Source organism: Rhinolophus sinicus, linkage group LG15, assembly GCF_036562045.2.
Source record: "Rhinolophus sinicus isolate RSC01 linkage group LG15, ASM3656204v1, whole genome shotgun sequence".
In the NCBI taxonomy this organism is placed as follows: domain Eukaryota; kingdom Metazoa; phylum Chordata; class Mammalia; order Chiroptera; family Rhinolophidae; genus Rhinolophus; species Rhinolophus sinicus.
Window position 1 is genome coordinate 11,102,200 of NC_133764.1, and position 15,807 is coordinate 11,118,006.

General features: G+C 45.1%; 1 protein-coding gene across 1 annotated transcript; it reads left to right on the plus strand.

The window, feature by feature from the left end:
* The first annotated feature begins 6,909 nt into the window (after positions 1-6,909).
* On the plus strand, positions 6,910-10,236 carry LOC109454409 (asialoglycoprotein receptor 1). The gene is made up of 9 exons (XM_074320122.1): positions 6,910-7,117; positions 7,358-7,435; positions 8,479-8,595; positions 8,730-8,825; positions 8,903-8,974; positions 9,173-9,259; positions 9,347-9,498; positions 9,571-9,677; positions 9,818-10,236. The coding sequence occupies exons 2-9, from the start codon at positions 7,369-7,371 to the stop codon at positions 9,972-9,974; spliced, it is 855 nt and encodes a 284-aa protein (XP_074176223.1). The 5' UTR covers positions 6,910-7,117; positions 7,358-7,368; the 3' UTR covers positions 9,975-10,236.
* Positions 10,237-15,807: the final 5,571 nt, after the last annotated feature.

The window sequence follows — 15,807 nt, forward strand, 5'->3', positions numbered from 1 at the left end:
ATGTAAAGCCTTTGGCACCCTGCTGGGCACACTTAGAAAAGGGTAGCATATTGCCATTGGCCTCGTGATCTAGTCTCAGTTACTGGGTAAACTTGAAAGTTAAATAAAACCTGGAAACATTTGGAGTTTTAAATCTTTCTAAAGATGTCATCCTCTAAATAAAAATAGGAAAGAGGAGCAGAGAGGGTCCTGGGTCACAGAATCCTGGCTGTCCCAACACTACCTGGGATGGAGAGAGTGGAGCTGGGAAGGAGAGCCAGGAGGGAGAAGGACGCTACGAGAGACGGATCTCAGGCCCCGCCGGCTGCAGGAGCTCATATTGAAGCCTTTGGGTGGGTTGTTTGGGTTCCCATTTTAAACTTGTGTGCAGTGGTCATTTCCCGCCAGCCCTGGGGAGCCCCCTGTTCCCTTTCCGCTGCTCCTGGTGCTTAGCCCTCCAGCCTGAGGGCACCTCCTTTAGCCTCTCCTGCTTCACTGCCACCCAAGCCCTGCTCACCCTCTCCTAGATTTGGGCAACTGGGTCACCCTTTTTGAAAAGCACTGAGCCTCCGCTTTTCCCCTCTGCCCACTTGTTCAGTCACCTCTTCTTGAGGTCTGCTGGATGCCGAGGGGAATGAGGTGTAGTCCCAACCTTGGTCTGGGGCATGAGCTAGGCCGGCCCATTCCAAACATGTAGCTGAAAGTGCTCTGAGGGGTAGGCAAGAGCTGAGGGAGCTCAGAACCCAGGTCTCATCTGTACCTCAGACAACACCCCAGTTCTGCCCCAGGGAAGTTGCTAACCACCCTCTGGGATTTGGGGAGAGACATCCTCTGCTCCCCTGATCCCAACCTTCCTTCCCCAGCACCCTCCCACACGTTCAGAGTTTCTGAAGGTCTAACAACTCTTGGCTGTGCTGCTAGTGATGATAAGAATGAAAATAACTAGCACATGCTGAGCATTTTGTATGTGCCAGTCACTGCCTTAAGTGCTTTGTCACTAATTTTCTCACTTAACCTTGACAATAACTCTTTGAGATGAGCATTAAGCCCACTTTCCCAATGTGAGCAAGGTGAACTCAGATCTGTCATCAGCCTTCAGGCTCTTCCTGCTGTACTAGTCTTTCACCCCTTAACATCTTTCTGGGGATCTCCAGCATCCTTCCTTCTCAGCATCCAAGCGTGCCCTCTCTCTACCCGCCCCTTCAATGCTCAGGCCTCCCCCTGCCTGAAAAGCCCTTCCCTCTTCCTGACTCACTCTGATAGGAGGCCCATCCTCTTCTGTCCTCGGCAGTCTTTAACATGGCACTTGGGTCCCCAGAACTGGCCCTAAAGGTCACTTCCACTTCCCAGCTCGTATGATTGATAGTCCTGGGGCTCTTCCTGAGCTGCTTCCTTCCCACTGTGCCCTCTCACTGGGCAGAGGTCATCACAGGCATTTTGCCACACCTGGGCCACACCCAAACCTATGCCATCAGTGTCTCCAGCCCAGAAATCTCTGAGGACTCCACACCCATCTCCAGAAGCCTTCTGGGTTCTGGTCAGGTGCTCTGCTGTCTTCCCCCTGCTCCATCCTCTCCTCCCTCACTGCACACATTCAGCCGCCACCAGGTCTGCTCCATTCCTCCGCTAAGTTCTGCCCATGTCACATTCCCTCTCTGGCCTCAAGCATTACTGTTTCTCACTGACACCAACCCAGTAGCCTCCTGACTGTGCTCCCTGACTCTTGGCAACCCACCTTTAACCCATCACCTTCCCCAAGGCCAGGCCATTGTTCAGCTGACAGATCTGATCTCACCACTACCCTGCCTACAACTCTTCATGAGCCCCGTAGTCTATAGTCAGTCTTTAACTTTGTTGTTCAGGGGCCCATCAGTAAAATGTTTTTGGGTGTGTGTTCCCCAATATGTATTCCCACACCTAATAATTCTATACATGTTGTAGTAGCCAGCCTTCAAGATGGCCCCTGATTATTCTCCCCCGTTGGTATTCACGCACTTGTGTAGTTCCCTTCTACATTGAGTAGGCTGACTGTGTAACCACCAGCTTCTGAGGTTGTAGAAGAAATTGCACTTCCGTCCTGTGCCTTCGAATTATTTGCCCTGGGGGAAGCCAGCTGCTATGTTGTGAGGACACTCAAGCAGCCCTGCAGAAACATCCAGGGGGTGAGGAGCTGAGGCCTCCTGCCAATAGCCAGCATTAACTCGCCAGCCATGTATCACCTTGGAAGCTGCTTCTCCAGGTTCTGGAGAAAGTCTTCAAATGAAATAGCACTGACTGACATCCTGAGTGCAACGGCACGGGAGACTCTAAGCCAGAACCAACCGGCTAAGCTGCACCCAGATTCTTGCCCCTCAGAAACTGAGATGATAAATAGTTCTTGTTTTAAGTTGCTAAGTTTTGGAGTGATCATTTTGCAGCAATAGATCCCTGACACATGGGCCACTGTAAACATCTATTATGTGCCTTATATAATATATTCCCAAGTAGAAATCTAAAGAAAAGAGATGACAATGTATATAAAGGTCTAATGTCTTCTTGCCACACTAATAAATGATCTTGTGACCCTTTTGGGTGCATATCCCCCACTTTGGAGACCTCTGCACTTCGAATGACATTCAAAATGCCTCACCCCGAGATTCAAGGCCCATCTCAGAGTGGTCCAAGCTACCTCTCCGGCCATTTCTCTTCTGCTACTGTTTTCTCTCCCCAGGGTCACTTGCTTATACCCACTGATAAAATCCTGTTTTCCCAGACCAACATTACAGACCTCCTCTAGGGAGCCTTTGTCTAATGCCAGGAGTGAGGTTCCCAGGTTTGGAGTCCAGCCTCTCTGTAAATTGCTCTCTACATGTGTTCCTCATTCTACAGGAAAGTGCGCTCAGAGGGGACAAGGTTGCTTTGTGTGAAGTGTGGTAGGCAGAGTGGCCCCCAATATTCCCTGGAACCAGTGAATATGATGAGATATCACTCTAACAGTTATGTTATATATAGTTAATCTTACATATGATTATATATATAGCAGGTCCTTGAATAACATTTCATTCAATGTCATTTTGTTACAACATTGATGAAAGGCTGTAGGAAATTAACTCTTGTTTATATAAATCAGCCTATGGTAAAACTGGTTTTGTTATATATTGTTTAAAGTCACAGAACCTATTGATGACGTTAAGGGAGGACCTATTGTATATAAGTGTATAAAAATGTACACACACATACACACACACACACACGGTATGATCGAAAAATACGACGAATGTTTAAATAAAAACATTTATTACAGTAAAAGGCATATTGCCATTAATCCCCCTCAAAATACTCCCCCTTGCTTCCAACACACTTATCACATTGTTCTTGCCACTTTCTGAAGTAGTTCTGGAAGTCCTCTTTCGTGTCTTTACTTCATCCTCCATTCATGACAATACTCTATGTCATACGTTGCTTCTGGTACAGTAATTTCTGTTAAACAAAAACATTACGGTGTGTCCTCATCCACCTTATTCACTCGGTGTGGTACCATGCGACTCCTGGCTCTTCAAAGTCAAAATGACCACAAAAGGTAAATGTTTAGGACATCAGGGCAGCCATGACAGTGCAACTAAAGACACGAAAGAGGACTTCCAGAATTGCTTCAGAAAGTGGCAAGAATGATGGGATAAATGTGTTCGAAGCGAGGGGGAGTATTTTGAGGGGGATTAATGGCAATGTGTCTTTTACTGTAATACATTTTTAAAAATTTAAACATTCACCTTTTTTCAAAATCACACTTCATATAGTACACAGTTGACTTTAAGACAGGAAGATTATGCAGGTGGGCCTAATCTAATGACATGAGTCCCTTTAAAGGTACAGAGGAAGTCAGAGAGATTTGAAGCATGAGAAAGATTCCAGTCACTGTTGCTGACTTTGAAGGGGCCACATGATGAGGAATGCAGAGGCCTTTAGGAACACAGGGTGGCCCATGGTTGACAGCCAGCAAGGAACTGGGGACTTTAATCCTATAGCTGCAAGGAAATGGATTCTGTCAACAACTTGACTGGACTTGGAAGCAGATTATTTTTCTTTGCCTCCATGAATAAGTTCTGTCAGCATCTTGACCTCGACTTTGTGAAACTATGAGCAGAGAATCCAGTTGGACTTCTGCCCTACAGAGCTGTGAGCTAATAAATGAGTGTTGGTTTAAGCCACTAAGTTTGTGGTACGTTATAACTCAATCATAGAAAATGCATACGAGGTCTGACAATTAAGTTTGTGAACTTGTTGCCACAATGTTGCTAACCTTTTTTGATATCAGAGAGATTATTCATTCTGAATTTGTACCAACTGGACAGTTAACCAAGTTTACTATTTGGAGGTGCTGAAAAGGCTGCGTGAAATAGTTAGACGACCTGAACTTTTCGCCAACAATTCATGGCTCTCGCATCATGACAATGCACCAGTTCCCATGACACTGTCTGTGAGGGAGTTTTTAGCCAGTAAACAAATAACTGTATTGGAACACCCTCCCTTCTCACCTGATCTGGCCCCCAATAACTTCTTTCTTTACCCGAAGATAAAGGAGATATTGAAAGGAAGACATTTTTATTTTTTTATATTTTATTATTTTTTTAAAAGGTTTTTTTTTTCTTTTTTTATTGGGGAAGGGGAACAGGACTTTATTGGGGAACAGTGTGTACTTCAGGCCTTTTTTCCAAGTCAAGTTGTTGTCCTTTCACTCTTAGTTGTGAAGGGCGTAGCTCAGCTCCAGGTCCAGTTGCTGTTTTCTAGTTGCAGGGGGCGCAGCCCACCATCCCTTGCGGGAGTTGAACTGGCAACCTTGTGTTTGAGAGGACGCTTTCCAACCAACTGAGCCATCTGGGAGCTCAGCAGCTGCTCAGCTCAAGGTGCCATGTTCAATCTTAGTTGCAGGGGGCGCTGCCCACCATCACTTGCGGGACTCGAGGAATTGAACTGGCAACATTGTGGTTGGGAGCCCACTGGCCCACGTGGGAATCGAACCGGCAGCCTTCAGAGTTAGGAGCATGGAGCTCTAACTGCCTGAGCCACCAGGCCAGCCCCCAATGAAGACATTTTTATGACATTCCTGACATTAAGGTTAATACGATGACAGCTCTGATGGCTATTCCAGAAAAAGATTAGAAAATTGGTTTGAAGGGTGGACTAGGCTCTGGCATCAGTGCATAGCTTCCCAAAGTGAGTACTCTGAAGGTGACCGTAGTGATATTCAGCAATGAGGCACGCACCACTTTTTCTAGGATGAGTTCGCAAACTTAATTGTCAGACCTCGTACATAAGGCTTTGTCTCTGAAGACCTTGCATAATTCAAGGTGTATATTCTTAAAGGAATAAATGTAAAGGGTGGATGAATTCTCAGAGTGCATAGATCTACCACCATTGTGGCATAGTTTTGGTTTTAGCTACTTTTTAGTTTCTGAGGATTATCTCCAATGTTTTAAAGAGGGCTTGCTTGTAAATTAGCGACCTGATGTTCCACGCTGTTTGTCTGGCTTTCTTCACAGTGTTTTATCACCTCTGATTCCCATTCTAAAGTTATTGGCTTTGGAGTGTGTTCTTCAGGACTGGTTCAAGCACTGTTTGGGGACCGTGGTTATAGGCACTGCTTTCTGTGTATGTGTACAGCCTTCTGCAGTTTTACAAACTGAGCACGCCTGTGCAACCAGAGTCCAGATCAAGAAGCTGAACATTTCCATCACCCCAGAAGCCCTCCATGCTCCCTTCCACTCACTACTCCTGCAGGGATAGCCACTGTTCTAACCCAAACAGAGTAGGTTTGTTTGTCTGAATAAGCCAGATTGTAAGGAACAATATCAGAGAATACTAAAATAACAGCCCAATAGTCACCAAAATTACTGGGCACAGTCCAAGTACATACAAACAACATGGGCCTTTTTCAGACAAAAGAGGGTGCAGCCAGGGCTTTCATACTTTATGCAATGGACGTGTTTCTGAATGTCTCACATGATGTAAAACTCCAAACACTAGTTTTCTCATGAAATAACTAACATAGGATTTGCATGATTTCACATTTGGGTCCTAAAGAGAAACTTATCAATATCTTTAATCTTGCCCAATTTCTAATTTAGCATACTTTGAATTCATACAACCCTCTCTGAACACAACCCTCCCTACCCCCCCCCCCCCAGGACTGTGAGGAACCACATTTTAGCATCTCTGGGACCCCAAGACCCAGCCATGGTGACAGCACAAGATGCTAGAGTCAGGCAGCCCCAGTTCCAGTCCTTCCTCTGCTGCTTCCTTGTGATGTGACCCTGGGTAAGCTCTTACCTTCTGAGCCTCAGTTTCCTTATCTGAGGATGTGCTCTGGGGATAATGAGAGGAGTTAATGAATGAAAAGCCCCAGGCACACAGTAGGAGTCAATAAAGGTTTGTTGGCACCCATCCCAGTTGGGGTGGGGAAAGCCTGCTCTTCTGCTCTCCCCTCATTGCCCCCCATGCTGCTGGGGAACTTTACTCCAGGAGAGTGAATGAAGTTAGTCAGCCGGAGCTGGGGAGTCTGGTGGTGAGCCCCCAAGGAAGCTGGGGCCTAGGTTCAGATGCCAGGGTCACAGGCCCAGGTTGGGCAAGAGCAAAGACCGGTCCTTCTGATCCCAGTCAGGGATATTTGGAGACACCAACAATTCTGGGAATTTAGAGGCAGGAAGTGACGGGGGCAGGGGCAGAGGGGAAATGGCCCCCCTGCCCCCCTGGCCTGGTTCCCCTCCCAAACCATGCAATGAGTGTGGTGACCAGTAAATGGGGGTGTGGGGGACAGACCAGGAGATTCCCCCTCCTCAGGGAAGAAAGCAGAGGCAACAAATCCCTGCTAACCCCCCCTTCCCACCCCCACAGATCCCGAGTTTCAAATCCATTTCCACCTCTGTTTACGTCCAAAGTCCCTGGCACTGTTGATGCCAGGTTCAGAGCTCTAGGACACACAGACAAGCAGACACGCAGACGCCCAGGGCTCAGGACCCTCGTGTGGACCCTGCCCCTTCCTCCTCTTCCACTATCCAGGGTTGTCTGCGCACCCCAAATCTCCAGGCTTCAGCTCCCTTCTTAGCCTGGGACCTGCACAGCATTGCGGGGACCCAGGAGTCACTCTCGAGACCTTCAGCAAGTAAAAGGGGAAGAAAGGCAGGGGGACTTACTAGGGGTGGGATGGGGGAATGGTGGAGGGGACCTGCTGTCAGGAGGGGAAGGGCAGGGCGGGAAAATTTCAGAGGATGGATTTTGGGTGTCAGGCCTGGGAGGGAATGGGGGAAAGAAGAAAGGTCTTTAGGTAGCCACCAATCATTTAGAAAGGGACCGGACTCCACACTCCAACTCTGTTCAGTTCCAATCTCAACCCTAACCCCAGCCAACCCTGCCATGACAAAGCAGTATCAAGATCTTCAGCATCTGGACAACGAGGAAAATGATCATCAGCTCAGAGGAGGTGAGTGGACACCTCCCCCCATTTCTGAAAGGCATCGGGTGGCTCTGGCTCCCTCACCTCAGCTCCTGCTTCTTTCTGTGAGCCCTGACGCTATCACTGGGTCTTCTCCCCTCACAGGAACACAGTATCTGAACCACCTCTTTTAGAGGAGGTTCAGGGTGGAGGAGCTTCTGCATGCCTCTCAACCCTTGACCCTGGGGAGGGGGTGGGCCCAGGGGAGTGGGTGTAACTGGAAGAAGTTAGGCCTCCTCCTCCTTTCCTCTTCCAACACCCCATAAACGTTGTGTGTGTGTGTGTGGGTGGGTGTGTGTGTGTGTGTGTGTGTGTGTCTAGGATCAGTTTATCAAAGGGTAAGATTTCTGTGAAGAGGCTGGGGATCTCTGATCTGAGGGAGGATGAGGCTCTCCTACATCAAAAACAGCCCCCCTACCCACTTTCAGGTCAAAGAGAGATTTTGTTTGGGCTTAGCGAGGATACAGTTCTTGGGGGACGGGAGTGCCCTTTGATGGGAGAAGAGGCTGCAGGGGAGGAGAAAATGGAGAGGAAGCCCCACATTCCAGCTCACAGGGACTGGGCTCCCTGGGTGGGAGCAACTGGAAGGACCTGAAGTCTGGCTACTCTGCCTTCTCTTCCTGCACTCAGCCAAAGAGCAGTGGGATTCGTGGGGAGAGAAAGAATCCCCCTTCTCTTGCCCCAGTTGGCGGCTCACTCCACCGCTCTCCCGCTCAACTCGGTCCTCAAGGCTCTGATGAGGTTCAATCAGCTGCACTGACACAGTCAAGCCACTAGATGTCAGCAAAGGTCCAGGGCCTGGGCAGGGCTAGGGCACGCCAAAGCTTTGCATCTATCTATCCATAACCCTCTTCCCTTCCCCACATCCAGTTGCCTCTGACTCCTCAGGGTCACCCATTGCCCATACTTCTTAATCTATATGGTTCCTCCTAGTCTACTAGAGGAGCCTTAGCCTGCTCTCCTCCTAGGACGCTAGAGCTGCCCCAGGCTCCCCTTTGTCCCTGAGACCCTGACGTCCTCTTCTCTTGCAGGGCCGCCTCCTCCCCAGCCGCTCTTTCAGCGTCTCTGCTCCGGACCCCGCCTCCTCCTGCTCTCCCTGGGCCTCAGCCTCCTGCTGCTGGTGGTTGTCTGTGTGATTGGATCCCAGAGTAGGTGCCCCTGGGGCGGGCTGGGAAGGGAGCAATGTGGGAGGTTGGTGGAAATGGTGGTGGGGGAATGCCAGCTGCTGCGATGGTGGACACAGTCCTCTTATTTTGTCCTATCCACACCCTCTCCTGCCCAGATTCCAAGCTGCAGGAGGAGCTGCGGTCCTTGAGAGAGACGTTCAGCAATTTCACAGTGAGCACGGAAGCCGAAGTCAAGGAGCTGCGCACTCAGGGTGAGGGGAGCCAGGGCTGAGGCTGAGGGGCTGTGGAACACTAGGGACGTGGGACACTGAGCAAGGTTCTCCCGCAGGAGGAGGTGTGGGCAGAAAGATGAAGTCCCTGGAGTCGCAGCTGGAGAAGCAGCAGCAGGACCTGAGTGAAGGTCAGAGAAGGAGCATATGGTATACAGGATACAGGGGTGTCTCAGTCCAAACCGAGGGGTCTTGTGGCAGGGGCATCTGGGATTGGCCTCTGGTTCTGCTTGCAGATGCAGTCCCTTCCCAAGCCGCAGTGCTCATACTGACCTCCTTTCCTTCTCCACTCTCATCTTTCCCTCCCCCTCTGCCCTCTGTCTCCCCAGATCACTCCAGCTTGCTGCTCCATGTGAAATCCTTCGTGTCTGACATTCGAAGCCTAAGCTGTCAGCTGGCCATCCTCCAGGGCAATGGTGAGGGATGCCCAGACATGCTTTTCTGCCCACCTCCCCTCCTGGCATCACCTCAGCTCCTCCACCAACCCTCTGTGCTACCTGCAGGCTCTGAAAAGACCTGCTGCCCTGTTAACTGGCTGGAGTATGAAGGCAGCTGCTACTGGTTCTCTCGTACTGGGAAGCCCTGGCCTGAGGCTGAGAAGTACTGCCAGCTGGAGAACGGGCACTTGGCTGTGGTTGGCTCCGTGGAGGAGCAGGTGAGGGCTCTGGAGGGCACATCTGGGAGGCTGGCTGGTCTACAGAGAGGTCACCACCCTCCTTCTCCCCAGAAATTTATCCAGCACCATATGGGCCCTGGAAATATGTGGATAGGCCTCACTGACCAAAATGGGCCCTGGAGATGGGTGGACGGAACAGACTATGAGACAGGCTTCAAGTGAGTGTGTGCATGCTGTACTTTGTCCCTCTGGCCTGGGCCCGGGTGTCCCAGCTGAGTGGGTCCCAGGGTGAGAGGGGCTCCTTGGGCTCTGCTGAGGGTCTGGCCTTCTGGGGCCCACATTTGTCTGGTCTCCTTAGGAACTGGAGACCAGAGCAGCCAGATGACTGGTATGGGCACGGGCTTGGGGGAGGCGAAGACTGTGCCCACTTCACAGATGATGGCCGCTGGAATGATGACGTCTGCCAGAGGCCCTACCGCTGGGTCTGCGAGACAGAGCTGAACAGGGCCAGCTAGGAGCTTCCTCTCCCCTAATTTATTTCCTCAATGCCTTCACTTGCCTAAGGGGCCTGGTTTGGGGATCCTCCTATCTGGAGGCCTCCTGTACCTTCTCAGGGATTTTCATCTAGGTTTTAAGGGAAGGTGAAAGGATAGTGTCTGAGGAATGTAGAATGATGTTTGGAGGGATGGGGGTATTGAAACCCATGCCACTTTCTGTAGTTTGCTTGTTGTTATTGTCAACTGTTTTTTAGAGTAAAGAGAAGAGAAATATAATAAATCTTCTGAGTTGTCTGGTTATTGGATATTAGGAGTGGGGAGTGGGCTGTGGCACTAGGAAGCCCTGGGTGGGCAGTGGGAATATTGGGAGAACTGTATTGGCCTATTTATAGGCATGTGATTTACGGCAAATTACTCTGCTCTCTGAGTCTTGGCTGGAAAATAGTGTTGTTACTGGGACCATCCTACTTCCAGCAACTTCCCAGGAACAGAATCACCCTAATGTGTTGAGTGCTTCAAAAGCTTTGAATGAAACTCCTTGATGTCTGTTGCATGCATTACGGTGAACAGAAGCAGCATCCACAGGTAGCAAATACAATGAATCAAAACTGAGCCCCAACTAAGAGTCACCAAACACATGAGGAAAACCAGTTCCACGGAAGGGAAGACCTCAGATAAATAGAATTCACAACCTACGATGGGAGTTAACAGGACAAACACATTAAGACTTTACAGACACTTATGGGAGTGTCTGACTGGTCTACAGAGAGGTCACCACCCTCCTCTTTCCCCAGAAATGTGTACAGCTTCGTATGGATCCTGTGAACACATGGATGGGCCTCACTGACCAAAATGGGCCCAGGAGATGGGTGGATGGGACAGACTATGAGACGGGCTTCAAGTGAGTGTGTTCATGCTGCACTCTGTCCCTCTGGCCTGGGCCCAGCTGCCCCAGCTGGGCAGGTCAACAAAAATCAACAAAAATTGACAAAGTATTAGCCACAAATAAGACCTCAACTAAACCTAAAAAGGAGCAATGCTCTAATCCCAATAAAACACAATTACACATGAACACCAAAGTAGAACCAAAACAGATCTATAACATATACATTTCTCATTATCTAGATAGCTTTAAGAGAAAATCAAAGCAAAGTCTCGTGAATTAAAAATGAACAAAGAGAGCACTACATACTGAGGTTATGGGATGGTCTAAAGCAATTCCCTGGAAGAAGTGTACATAGCCTTTAGCACATTTATTAAAAACAAGAAAGGCAGAGTTGAAATAAGCTAAGTTTTAACTCAAGAAACTTAAAAAAGTATAACAAAATAAACCCCTCAAAATAGAATGATGGAATTTATTTTTAAAAAGCAAAAATCAGTGAACTAGAATATAAAATGTAGATATGACCAATAAAAGAAAAAATTGGTTCTTGGAAAATGTGAATAAAATAAACAAATATGAAGAAGAAAGAAACACAGATACATGGCTTTAGAAAGGTTAGAGAAGTACAGATACAGAGGATATAATTATATAACACTTGCAGATTTGAAACAGCAGAGTGAAGACAGTGTTTTCCCCACCATTGTTGTAATTTTTCAGTTAATCCCTTAGAAACAGAGCTTACAACTTCCAACTTATAAAATGAAAAAAATGAATAAAAAATATTAATTTAAAGGAAGGCAGGAAAAAAGAAAAAAGAACAGGTAGATAAGAAAAGGCACAAAATAAAATTTAGCTATGCATCCAAATATGCTGCTGATTGTAGTAAATGCAAAAGACTAAATTATCTTGTTAAAAGACAAGAATTTGCAGACAACAGAATAAAAAATAAAAGTCCAACCATATGCCCGAGAGACATATCTAAATCAGAGACGTTGAAAGCAAAAGCATGAAAAAGTCAAATTCTAAACAAAATAATTATCACATAAAGTATTGTTCATAACAAAAAATATTATTAGAGATAAAGAGGGTCATTTCCTAATGATAAAAGGTTTAATTCAACAGGAAGATACATCAGCATTAAATATATGTACACTGAATAACATGGCCATTAAACGTATAAAACAAAAATTTCAGAAGTACAAGAAAAAATATATAAATGTATATTCATAGTAAGAGACTGTAATGCATCTCTCAGTAATTAATAGATCAGCAGGCAAAAATATCACTAAGGAAACTGAAGCCCAAGTTGTACTATTATGATCCAATAGACATATTTAATATACTGCACTCATTAACTACAGAATACACATTCTTTTCAAGTACACTGGGAATTTTTTTTTTTTATTGAGCAAATACTGGGCCATAAAGAAAGTTTTAACTAATATCAAAAAAAGAATTTTCACTACAATGACTACAAATGTAAAATTCCTATCTAAAATATTAGCTAACCCAACCAAATGGTGTATTAAAAGAAATATATTCAAGTAATTCAATATATTCAAGAAATATATTCAATAAATTAGAGTTTATTCTGTTCTTTAGATATGCCAGGAATTCAAAGATGGTTTAACCTCACAAATGATTTATTAATGAAATAGACTTAGAGTGCATAAGACTAGATTAATGGCATATAAAAGCAAAAAATCACCCATTGAAGAAAAAGAACATGGCAAAAATTCACCACCTATTTATGTTATTAAGTCTTGTGAATTAGAAATGAACAAAGAGACCTCATCTGCTTCTATTTTAGGACCTCATCTGCTTCTATTTTGTCACTCTACTATTCTCAATGTGTGCATTCTTTTAAAAAAATTTTAAAAAGATTTTTATTAAAATATAGCTAACATACAATATAATATTAGTTTTAGGTGTACATCATAGTCATTCAACAGTACCTACCTGGTACTATACCTAGTTATTACCATATTATTGATTATACTCCCTATACTATACTTTACATCCCCATGACTATTTTGTAGCTATAAATTTGTATTTCTTAGTCCCTTCACCTTTTTTACCCTACCCTCAACTCCCTCCCATCTATCACCCCAATAGATCTAGTACCCATCTGACACCATACATAATTACAATATTATTGAGTATATTCCTTATGCGATACCCTACATCCCCATGACTACTGTGTAACAACCAATTTGTACTTCTTAATCTCTTCCCCTTTTTCATCCACCCCCAAACCCCCTCCCATCTGGCAACCATCAAAATATTCTCTGTATCTTTGTATGAGTTTGTTTCTGTTTTGTTTGTTTGTTTATTCTGTTCTTTAGAGTCCACTTATAAGTGTAATTATATGACATTTGTCTGTCACTGTCTGACTTACTACACTCAGCTCAATACCCTCTAGGGCCATCCATGTTGTTGCAGATGGCAAGATTTCATTCTTTTTTATATCTGGTAAATGATAATATTCCATTGTGTGTGTGTGTGTGTGTGTGTGTGTGTGTGTGTGTGTGTGTATATATATATATATATATATATATATATATATATATATATATATCATCTCTTCTTTATTCACTTATCCAGGGGCACCCAGGCAGCCTTCGTATCTTAGCTATTGTAAATAATGCTGCAATGAACATATAGGTGAGCATGTCCCTTCAAGTAGTGTTTTGGGTTTCTTGAGATAAATACCCAGAAGTGGGATTACTAGGTCCTTCTTTTCTCTTGTTATAGTCTTTGTTTTCAAGTCTATTTTGTCTGGTATAAGTATTGCTACCCCAGTTTTTTGCTTGTTTTGTTTCCATTTTCATGAAATACCTTTTTTCAATGCCTTTACTTTCTGTCTCTGTGTGTCTTTCGATCTGAAATGAGTCTCTTGTAGGCAGAGTACAAGTATGTAAGGGTCTTGTTTTCTTATCCATTCAGCCCCCCTATCTTTTGATTAGAGCATTTAATCTATTTACATTGAAAGTAATTGTTGATAGGTATGTAGTTATCACCATTTTATTATTCGTGTTCCTGATTTTTTTTCCATCTTAGTCCTTCTAAGTTTCCTTGTAATACTGGTTTGGTGGTGAAAAACTTCTTTAGTTTTTCTTGTCTGGGAAGCCCTCTATCTGTTCTTTGATTCTAAATGATAGCTTTGCTGGGTAGATTACTCTTGGTTGTAGGTCCTTTCTTTTCATCACTTTGGATATTTTCTGCCAATCCCCTCTGTCCTGCAAAGTTTCTGTTGAGAAATCAACTGATAGTCTTATGGAAGCTCCCTTGTAGCTAATTAAGTGCTTTTCTCTTGCTGCTTTTTAAGATTCTTTCTTTGTCTTTAACTTTGGCATTTTAATCACGATGTGTCTTTGTGTTGACCTCTTCGGATTCATCTTGTTTGGGATTCTCTGCGCTTCCTCAGCCTGTATATCTATTTTCTTTACCAGGTTAGGGAAGTTTTATGTCACTAGTTCTTTGAATAGGTTTTAAATTTCTTGCTCTCTCTCTTCTCCTTCTGGTACTTCTATAATGCAAATGTTGGTATGTTTGCACTTGATGTTGTACCAGAGGCCCCTTACACTTGCATTTTTTTGGATTCTGTTTTCTTTTTGCTGTTCTGATTGGGTGTTTTCTGCTATCTTATCTTCTAAATCACTGATTCGATCCTCTGCTTCATCTACTCTACTGTCGATTCCCTCTAATGTATTCTTCATTTCAGTTATTGTATTCTTTATTTCTGACCGGTTCTTTTTTATGGTTTCTATATCCATTTTTGTATGCTTGCTATCTCTTTGTCGAAGTCCTCACAAAGTTCCTTGAGCATTCTTATAATCATTGTTTTGAACTCTGTCTCTAGTAGGTTGCATGCCTCCATTTCATTAAAATTTTTTTTTTCTGGATTTTCCTTCTGTTCTTTCATTTGGGATGCACTGTTTTGTTTCCTCATTTTGGCTGCCTCTTTGTGTTTGTTTCTATGAGTGCTGCCAGAAGCAGTACCAGCTCGAAGGGATAAAACACAGAGGAAGTCAACAATCCATCAAACTTCAGACCCAGCAGGCCCCTTCCCATTTATAGATGGACAAACTGAGGCAGCAGCAATAACATCCTGAACACAACATGGGGTCAGGATGGGTGGCCACCAGGGGGGCTTCTGAAGTGTGATGACACTCTATTTCCTGATGCACGACTCTTTGCTTTGTGATTATTTATCGAGGGGTACGATTTCTGTTCCAATTAAAAAATTAAACTAAAAACTTAAATCAGGATCTATTTCACAGAGGATGCTCAACTGTCCAAGGAGAAGGGACAGATGTCTTCAAAAGTCAGAGAAATGGAGTGACCGGGTGAGCACTGTCTTAGGTGCTAGAGCCAAGCTGGCCAGTTAACTTTCTTCTCTGAGCCTCATTTATTAAAGCAAGCAGGCAAGCAAGCAAATGCCAACAACAAAAACCTCTTTATAGTATCCCCAGATAGATAGATACATAGATAGATAGATAATAGATAGAAAATAAATAGATGATAGGAAGAAAGAAGGATAGGTAGATAGGCAGATTACATGCGAAGTTCTCCTACTATGTGTCAGGCACTGAGCCAGGCCCAGGGGATGAAAGAAATACTGTATCAACAAGCAAGATTTAATGCAGGAAGTCGCTCTGGAGCTTGTTTTACTTGTGGCAAAAAGGGACATCGAGCTGCTCAATGCCCTCATAAAGGGGAATCTGAGAACTCGGTTGCTCCTGTGAGAAAGCCTCCAGATGTGTGTCCTAAATGCAGGAGAGGAAAACATTGGGCCAATGAATGCAGATCCAAAACAAATAAAAACGGAAAGCCGATTCAGGGAAACTGGGTGAGGGGCCAGCTCCAGGCCCCGAATCAACAATGTTATGGGGGCAGAAACCGAGCCAGTCTGCAAGGTTCAGGGTTGCAAGAAACCATGGCTCCCCACAATCATGGCCTGGGCAG